Source organism: Lagopus leucura, unplaced genomic scaffold (genome assembly GCF_019238085.1).
Source record: "Lagopus leucura isolate 7727_CA_CO unplaced genomic scaffold, USGS_WTPT01 Super-Scaffold_73, whole genome shotgun sequence".
NCBI lineage: Eukaryota > Metazoa > Chordata > Aves > Galliformes > Phasianidae > Lagopus > Lagopus leucura.
In genome coordinates, this window is record NW_024962252.1 from 54,997,880 (window position 1) to 55,007,143 (window position 9,264).

At 38.7% G+C, this 9,264-nt stretch overlaps 2 protein-coding genes across 3 annotated transcripts in view; one reads left to right on the plus strand and one right to left on the minus strand.

Annotated features, from left to right (window-relative positions):
• On the minus strand, positions 1 to 9,177 carry ARMT1 (acidic residue methyltransferase 1). Of its 2 annotated transcripts, XM_042883889.1 has the most exons (6): positions 9,094 to 9,177; positions 8,121 to 8,226; positions 7,554 to 7,795; positions 5,649 to 5,814; positions 4,406 to 4,707; positions 1 to 385 (listed from the first exon to the last, which is right to left on the minus strand). In XM_042883889.1, the coding sequence occupies exons 1-6, from the start codon at positions 9,141 to 9,143 to the stop codon at positions 352 to 354; spliced, it is 900 nt and encodes a 299-aa protein (XP_042739823.1). In that variant the 5' UTR covers positions 9,144 to 9,177; the 3' UTR covers positions 1 to 351. The 2 variants fall into 2 exon arrangements, with proteins under 2 accessions (XP_042739823.1, XP_042739817.1); XM_042883883.1 differs by lacking the exon at positions 1 to 385 and having other exon boundaries at positions 2,775 to 4,707.
• The window catches only part of RMND1 (required for meiotic nuclear division 1 homolog), a 20,013-nt gene continuing 19,783 nt past the window's right edge, over positions 9,035 to 9,264 (plus strand). Inside the window, exon 1 of the mRNA XM_042883839.1 lies at positions 9,035 to 9,121. The gene's annotated coding sequence lies outside the window, so the exon portion shown is untranslated. The remainder of the gene's footprint in view (positions 9,122 to 9,264) is intronic.

Consider the following 9,264-nt stretch of genomic DNA (forward strand, 5'->3'; position numbering starts at 1 on the left):
TTCAGTGGATAAATAAGCTTTATTGGCATTATATAAAATCCATTTCAGAGGAAAAATACCAGGAACTCAGACCTGAATTATTTCAAGTTGGTTTTCCAGCCATTAAAACAGTATGAAGTTTGACATTTGCGACACAGTTACAGAATTTGTTTCTTAAAACAGTTTCCAGTCACACAGTCAACTTATTTTCTGCATCTATTTTACAAAGCCTCATCTTACAGCTTCAAATGCATACAGAATTATTGTAGATATCTTACCTAATGAAGCGTAAAGTCCTTAGTTTCATATACTAGTTTTCTTTGTGCCTGTGACACTATTTTTCTACTGTTTCATCACAGATGGAAGTCATCCTTATCTCTCAAGAACTGATTTACAAATGCAGTTGCTGAAAAGGTAGAACAAAAAACAGAGTCAAAAGACACTGGTCTGTGGTCCTTAGAATCACTGAAAATGCCCTGATTTTTACTTGATGTAAGTAATCAAGTGGCATATGGGAAAAAACCCTCAAGAATTTGTTATACAAATCAGTAGCTCCTGAGTTATGCTGTAGAAGCATTTTGGGCAATCAGTTATGACTGATGTACAGAAGCAACTTTCTTGAAGACTCAAGAAAATAACTATGCAGTATTACAGCATAAGCCATTGCTTTAATATAATGCTGTATACTAATAACAGTAAATTCCACTTAAATGCTGTAGTTGCATGCTGCCCTTTCACAAAGCTGCATTAACACAAGTAAACACTGAATATCTGTAACTGGACTTCCTAAGTAGATACAGTATTTTCAATTGAACTGTAACTAGCTCAGCAGAGAGAACAGTGCCTCACCAGAATAACACTGTATTATGGCACAGGAGAATACAACACTAGCATTTCAGTATCACTTATTTTCCTTACCAGCAATGCAAATTTTACAACAATACAGCCAACCAGAAAGGTATGATGCATACTAAATTGTCTATAAATGGTACTTTGCAGTTACAGCTATAGGAAGTCAAGCTATTTGGAAGATATGGCTATGCATTCTTCGTATAATTGTCACATGTAAATTTCCAGACTTCTCTTTATGAGGGCCTAAATATATGCTCAGTTTATGAATTGGAGAACAACTTTTTTCTTTTTTTTTTTTCCCCTCTCAGAGTGGTATCATGCCTTACATTACATTTCAAGTGCTAATCTAAGAACTACATGTCCTACAATACTCAGGAAATCCTGCTTCCCCACAAACATCAACAGAACGGCCTCCAACAAGAAAACTCAGTACTACTGTGCAACCACTGATGCATTTCCTAAGTGGTTTAGAATTTGTAGGGCTGTTTATCACAACTTCAGAATACTTATTGCATTGAGTTTCCAGAAATAGAGAGCCAGAAAGCAACTTGGGAACACAGAGACAGATTAATAGCCAGATAAAAACGCAAACAAGTTTCTCAGCATCTGCAAAGACTGGGAATAGATTCGCCTCTTAAGCAAAGGAATGCCTTAACAGTGAAACAACCCTTTTTTCTTCATTACACACTTTTCAACCTCTTCAGCAGATGAAGCTAGCACCATACAAATAAACTGTACACAAACAAATCAGGTTCTTTCATTAATTATTTTGTTTTTATTGCACATATTCTACAACATCAAATTTGTATGTGCTCTTGACCCAAAGCTGATGCTTCAAAGTGCATTTGAAATAATTTGAAGTATTTGAAATAACAGCATTCTCAAAGATGAGAAACTGAAGCTCCAGTGCTCAAATTCATCATGACGTTTATGTATTTTATCAAAGCACCAAAGCTGGAGCCTCCTTGAGCTCCCTCCAGACAAAGATGAGCTATTTGACCTTCAGCTCTCTTAACTGGATTTCTAACTTACACATTCTAATCAAGTGACTTATGATTATAGAATCATAGAATTGCTCAGGTTGGAAAAGATGTTAAAGATCATCCAGTCCAACTGCAATCTAACCAAACTATCTTTTAAGAGTACTGAGCCAGTGGTACAAGGCAGACGGACAGCACTAAGCCCACCTCTCAAAACTAGAGCCCTGCCTCCAATATCACATTGCCTCAAGAAATTCCAAGCATCTTAATTTTTGAATATTTGACCTTGCAACTTTAATATATTTTACTATATTTTCAGATGTCAGAAGAAAGAAAACCACAAACAAATAATTAAAGTCATGATTAACTGGAGCACATTCAACTACTATATAGACCTTTAATATATGAACACAGTCTCTTGTAGCAGCAACTGATGCTGTCCATTTTAGAATGATAAATGAGGCATACTTTGCCAGCGATTTCACTTAGCAGAAGGGGATTCCAGTTTTATCTCAGAGCCCAAAGGAGCTACAAAATATTCCATCTTCCCCTTCCAATTCTTTAGACCTAAAGTTTACTCCTGTCTTAGTTTAACCATGAGTGAAGAAATTTCTTTTAATCCAACTTGCACCAGAGTCATTCTAATTCTCTTTCCAAAGCATTCCAAGTGTAGTAAAATAAGGACTCTTTGGTGTTCTCTGATTCATTGTGTAATATTTCACTGTATCTATAAAACAGAAGGGGAAGATTCTCTACCTATCATCCACTCCTCCTTTCAATAACAATGTCCTTGGTTACAGGGGCAAGTTCTGCTGTTAGAAGCCCTGGACAACATCACAGACAGAAAGACAGACTTTTACCACCATTTCCCAACAAACCTGCAGCTCTTCTATAAAAAGCCCTAATTCCAGCAGTGCTTTAAAACTTGAAAGAATCCATTTTTTTTTTTTTTTTTTTTTTTAAAAGAAGTTACTGAAGTCCTTCTCCTTTCTTTACATTCTGGGGGAAGAATCTGTGGAATCACAAAAAGATTACTGAATTCCCACCCAATTTCAGTGTGAGGTATCCTGACACTGGAGTAGGAGAAGCAACAGGGATGTAACTCCAATAAGCAGCAACCTTATGGTATATATATCTCTAACATACACTGTATTTCTCAGTGCAACTGGGGCTGCATTTCCCCAATATAAATTGTGGTATCCTTCTAAAATATATAAAAGTTGAAAGAGGAAAAAATGCTTCAACCACAGTCACTAATGTAAAGGCCACCTTCAATTCAAGCTTGTGTTTGTTGTTTTTTGTTGTTGTCGTTTTTGTTTTTCTTCTTGTTTTTGGTAGAGACCCTTAAATAAATAATACCTTCCGCCCTCTTAAAATGAAATTGTCCTTTTTCCTACTGTTTTTCTTACCAGATAGGATAACATTCCTCTTACCAACAAAATAAATAGCAACATTCATCCATATTTTAAAATAAAAAAAATTAGTTCTCAAATTCTAAATCAATATTTACTAAAAACATTTATCTTAACATACTGCTAACTATATTCAAATAAAGATAACTATTTAAAAACTCTGAACATGATTTGTCCATTGACACAAGCAACACGTAAAAAGTAATTATGTGATGAAGTCTAGGTACAAGTAAACTCTTCCAAATTGTTTTAAAATATGACCCTGCAATGACCACATTCAAAAGAATTTATTTATGTACTTGCTAAAATATTAACTTCCATGCAATGCGTGGCACATAGAGAACAAATTATCCTGAAGTAAGTAAATACATGCTTAGATGTGATTGAGAAAATGGTTTCTGAAGTAGATTTTTCACTTCTTGGGCATAAACTCTCACACCCACAGATGAGGGGAAAAAAAATAATAGCCATATTCATGTTAGACATCAGCCACTTACGTTAGAAAAAAGTATATATTGAAATGCAGAGCAATTTATGTATACAAAGCCAGCTCAGAAATTTTTATGGAACATCAAAGTCTTAAGGAACAACAAATCATTTGGAAAAAAGGGCAAACAAACAAACAAAAAAAATTGCTTAAGCCAAACAGAAAAAAAAAACAGCCACAACTCTTCTACATCTGGCTGTTAAGAGTTTTAGGAACCGTTTAACTGGAATCAGGGAGTAGCATCAAACTGAACTACCCCATATTTGCCACTTATCATCCATTCTGGTTCAGAAGCCTGGATTTGTTCACCCTGCCCAGGCTTCAGGCCAACCTGAGTGTCCGATTTTAGCGTTCTTAAACTACAGAGAGGTGCAGGATGAAACTTGTTCAAGGCCTGATGAAATGGCACAGTATACTCCCATTTTCTATCACCTGTTAATTTTCTGTAGTTTAGATCACCTTTAAAAAGAAGCAAATTTGACTTCTGTAGATCAGCATACAAATCAGGAGCAACCTCGGCCATGCTGGAATAGATATGTGGCAAAGTCCAAAACATGTGATCTTGGTAAACCCAAATGCCCTTTTTCAAGTTGCCCTCCCAGTTTATCCCACATCTAGACATCCACATATGATTAGCTGACTGGAGCTGTTTAATAGTCCAGTTAAAATCATTCTTTGTTGTATCTGACACGTACCATGGAATACTTTTTCCATGGAAATGGACTTCATCGGCCAGCTTTGATGACAACAAGAAGTCAGTCAACACAAGATCACTTACAAGCTCAAATCCAGCATTATCCAAGATTATGTCAACTCTAACAGTACACTTATCTGTATTCCTTTTTTTGGCATTTCTAAGTAGTGACCAAAGTTTTTCCATATCATTCACTATGATGTAAGGTACCATGTCTTCCAGGCATTGTAAAGGACTAGATTTCTGAGAGCTTTTCTCACCGGCTGAAAAAGAAAGGTCACACTTATTGCCCCACAGTGACACCTAGAAAGAGGGGGAGGAAAGAAGACACAAAAATCACAGTTGGTAAGTCTCATTATAGTTACATTTCAAATATCACATACACCTGAAGATTTTGCTTCTATTTTAGGGACATAAAGGCTCTAAATCCACATTTTCTTCCAAGTTTAAATAAAATTCAACTTCCGGTACAATAATCTCAATACTGAAAAAAAATTCTTGGAAGAAACTAAACAGTGCTCTGCATTTTTGCAGGCATCAGAAACGTGTATCAGCATGTTAGTTGACATTTCAGATTGACAGAAATACACCAAAAAACTTGTAATGTATATTTTCTACACTGTAATTCCAGAAACCAGAGGGAAGACAAAAAAAGGAGTAATAAAAGCATGTTAATTTGATGAAGTTGAGTAAGAAGCAGAATTTAGAATATTTTTTTCCATGAATACTTCAAGTACACTCTAACGAACTTCTTACAAAGGCTGATCAAATAGTTCATGTGCATTGTTGCCAACAATATAACTTATAATCCTATGATATTTTGTACCCTATCCAAATGCATTATTTGCCAAGAAGAGTTATAAGGTTTTAAAGCACTTCTGGCCCACGTACATCTAAAGATTTTTCAAGTGATGGCAAAATGAATTGCTTTAAAATTTTATGGTTAAAAAACAAAAGGGCCATCTGGAAATTGATTCAAATGTTTTAGAGATTTTCTTTTTATTATTTTTTTGAGGGAGAACAAGCTAAGTATTCAAATACACAGTGAACATCAGTGGTATAAGGAAAACACCAAACTTAATACAGGTAACCCAAACATAAACATTTCCAAAGTAGCAATACAGTACATATGTAAGGATTTCATCACATATTTACAAACATAAGAGCTGTATTTTTATTTCCATACAAACTCAGATTCTTTCTAACCTCAAGCTTTCATTTGTTACCGAGAAGTACAAGTTTACCTGCAGTAGTTTAAAAAGTTCCCCCTGAAGTTGCTTTTCATCTAAATCCTTGATGTTTTTAAGAAGTTCCTGGAAGTAAGTGCATAAAGCAATAATAGCCTCTTGGGATTCAAAGAAATTTTGAGCCTTTCCTTCCTTAAATACATCAAAGCTGCCAATAGGGGGGCTAAAAATAAGAAGAGAATGAATGTATTAACATACTTTCCACATTTTCTATGTTAGAACTTGAAACATTTGAGAAGGAAAGGTCAGAGCTCAGCTTTTTTAACCCACATTAAGGACTCCTGCTAGATTTTCCCAGTTTCAACTCATCATCCTGGATTCCTGCATATCTCAATAAAAACTTGATAACTTACTTGATATCTTACTGGAACAAATAGCACACAGGACATCTTGAAATTATTAGCAACATACTCTGAAAATGAACAAGTGTTCTATCACAACTGCACATACTGTAACAATTATGAGCTCCATTTTTCATACACAGATGAATAAAACTATACAATATAAGGGAAAAAGCACAGCGAATTCACATGCACAGTGAATTGTGGGCCCATTTTTAATTGGATTTTTGCCTACTGAAGTGTATCTCCCATACCAAAGTCTCTTACAGCGGTTAGTAATTCTTACGGAAGCTTTTAACTAAGACTTCCAAAAATTAATATGATCAAGTTGACAAAATAATTCAACTCCTGCAATATATTAGAATTATCAACCTACAGTAAGAACCATATCTGCAGTTATACTTTCTGACAAATGACTGAACCACATACTTAAGAGCAGACAAATAATAAGATCAAGAAACGTAAAGCTTACTAAGGAAAAATGTTTGTTTGTTTTAAGAGCAATCCAGAAGATTTTTTTTGCTACAAGATTTCAAATCGTGCAATATACCAGCAGAAACAAAGAAATCCATTACAGTGTTTCTATCTCTTTCTACAATGCTAAGGACAATTCCACAGCACATAAAGCTTTTGAGCTTAAACCAGTTAATTCCTATCCCTTTACATTGTATTGGCACCTCTCCATAGCACCAGCACAACAAACTCCTACCAAGTTAACCAGGATCAGCTCCTTAAGTTGATGCAGCATGTGGGCTGCAAACACAACTGAAACTAAGATGATGGTGCAGAATGAACAACATGGGTTATTGAAGCTGGGTGTTCTGCAGTAAGAACTTCAGATTTCTAGCAGTAGCAAAGCAAGTTCGAATGCCCAACAGATTGGTAGGTTCACATATACCTCAAAACACAATTCCAGACTTTTAGAAATACTAAATAACTTCTAAGATCTCACTATACAGTAGTCTGCAAGGTCAAGCTAAACAGTCAAACTTGAGAGACTTCATAGAGACTAAGACAGAAACTGAGGCATAATAAAAAATACTACCTTCAAAATCTACTGAACAAAAGTAGAAAACATTGATTTTAAATGAGGTGTGAGACAATGGGAAATTAATGCAGTAAACGCTTAAAATTCTGATTCATCTTACTTCCTATAGTCTTTCTTTCTCCCAAAATAAAAATGGGAAACAATACCATCTTGCAGAGTATATAATCAGTGAATATTAAGATGTTATAACTACGAAATAAACAAGAGAGTTTGACTAAGCAGATTATAATAACTACAAGAGAATAGATAGAAAGCTTACCTGTAGCCTGGGTTCACTTACAAAACCCCAGCAGAGTGGATCTCCAGAAGAGATCCTTCCCCGCTGGTAGCCAGCTCTTAAATAGGTCTAGAAGAGGTGGAGCCAGGCTCCACCCCTTCCAGCAGCACAGGTGAATTGCCTTCAGCTGTGCTCCTGTGGCTGACTCAGTGCTCGCCTCAGGTGATCAATCAGAGGTTCAGGCCGTGATTCAGCAGTTCCCATACACAGAGGAAGACACCAAACTAAATACTTACTTCTGTGCTAATGCTGCATGAATTCTTCGATACATGTAACACTCTACAAACAACCAAGGGGACTGAAACCAACTTGGTTCTCCGTTTCCATTTAATAGATTACGTTGGTAGTCTAGGTATTGGTTCCACAGGGCAGCATCAGGCAGCTCATCTTCTAGGGGAGTCACAGGTTTGTCTGTTTGCAGTTCGTTCCGTAATTTGGAAAGGAAGGATATAGCTCTCTTCTCTGCTTCAACACCCTTCTGAAAAAAGCAAAGAACAAAAGTTCCTATTCTGAACATTTATTCCTATAGCAACATAGTGCAATCTTTCAGGAAATCAGTAAGTGGTAAGTCTTAGCTGCCATGCACAAGTCCCAGAACAACTCAGAGCTTGATTCATCCAAACACATTTGGGTGAACGACATTCATTTTATGCATAACATCCCAAAATGAATCACACATTGGACTTCTTTTTAGATTGGACCTTATGGTTAACAAAGGGGAACAGAAAACACAAAGGCACAGAAGGGATCTCTAATAGTTAGGGAAAAGCAAAATCCCAGGCAAGCAGAAACCTTATTTTTACCTCACCATGTTCTTCAAAGAACTCATTTTTGTGTCGATGCAGAGTGTCAATAGCTTTTGTGAGGATCTGGGGTAGTCGGTCTTTAACTGTAAAGTATGCAAAGGATCTAAAACGGAAAGTATCAAAATTTTATTAATGAAGTGATGAAATATCTACTATTTTTTAAATAGCATAGTCTTAAAAGTCAGTTTCTGCACACATAAAACGGTTGACAGCAATGAGAAAAAAAAAAATCCTTAAAAACCATCTGGATGTGGTGCTCAGGGACATGATTTAGCAGAGGGTTGTTAGAGCTGCTCTCTTTCCAATATATAAGAATTATTTACTATTACACGTGAAATTAAATGATTGCATATATATACATAATTTATATAGAAATTGAGCAATTAACGGTTACGGTTGTTGTTTTGTGGGTTTTTTTTGGGGGGGTGAGGGGGGGGAGGTGGGGGGAGAAGAAGGTAGACAAGACATGCACAATCCCACAACGAGCTGTATGTAACCCATGCTGGAGAATGATTTTTAAAGCTTTTCCACTGCGTGCACCGGAGCCCTGAGCGCAGAGACCGATAACGGAGCAATGCCCGCCAAAGGCCGCAGGAAGCACACGCCCCGCCCCGCACCACCCTCGCTCCCCCAGATGCTGACCGACGGCCCCAAGCACCCGCAGCCACAGCGGGGGCGGAGAGGCACCGCCCGCTTTCAGACAGCCCCAGCCCCGCACCCACAGCGCCACCTCCCGGCGCCGCCCGAAACGGGCCCGGCCACGGCACCGCCTCCGCTCTCCCGCAGAGGGGCCGAGCGCCGGCCCCCAGCTCCTCCCCCGCCCGGCACCAGCCGCTAGGCCGCGGGTCTCGGCGGAGGGCCCGGCGCCCGCAGACAGCCTCAGGGCGAACAGGGAGCTGCGGCCGGGCCCTCGGCTCCCTCCTGCCCCTCACCCCGCAGCCGGTAACGAGCGCGCCGGGCCCCGACGGACCCCTTAAACCTGGCCGAGAGGGAGACCGGTAAGGCCGTTACTGCCGCCATCTTGCCCCGCCCCCCGGAAGTCTGGCGCGGCGGCCGGACGTTATTGGAGCGGCGACCGCACCCGGCGCGCGGCGCGGCGCGGCGACGGGCGGGGCCTGGCGGGCCGCGCGCGCCCTGGCGG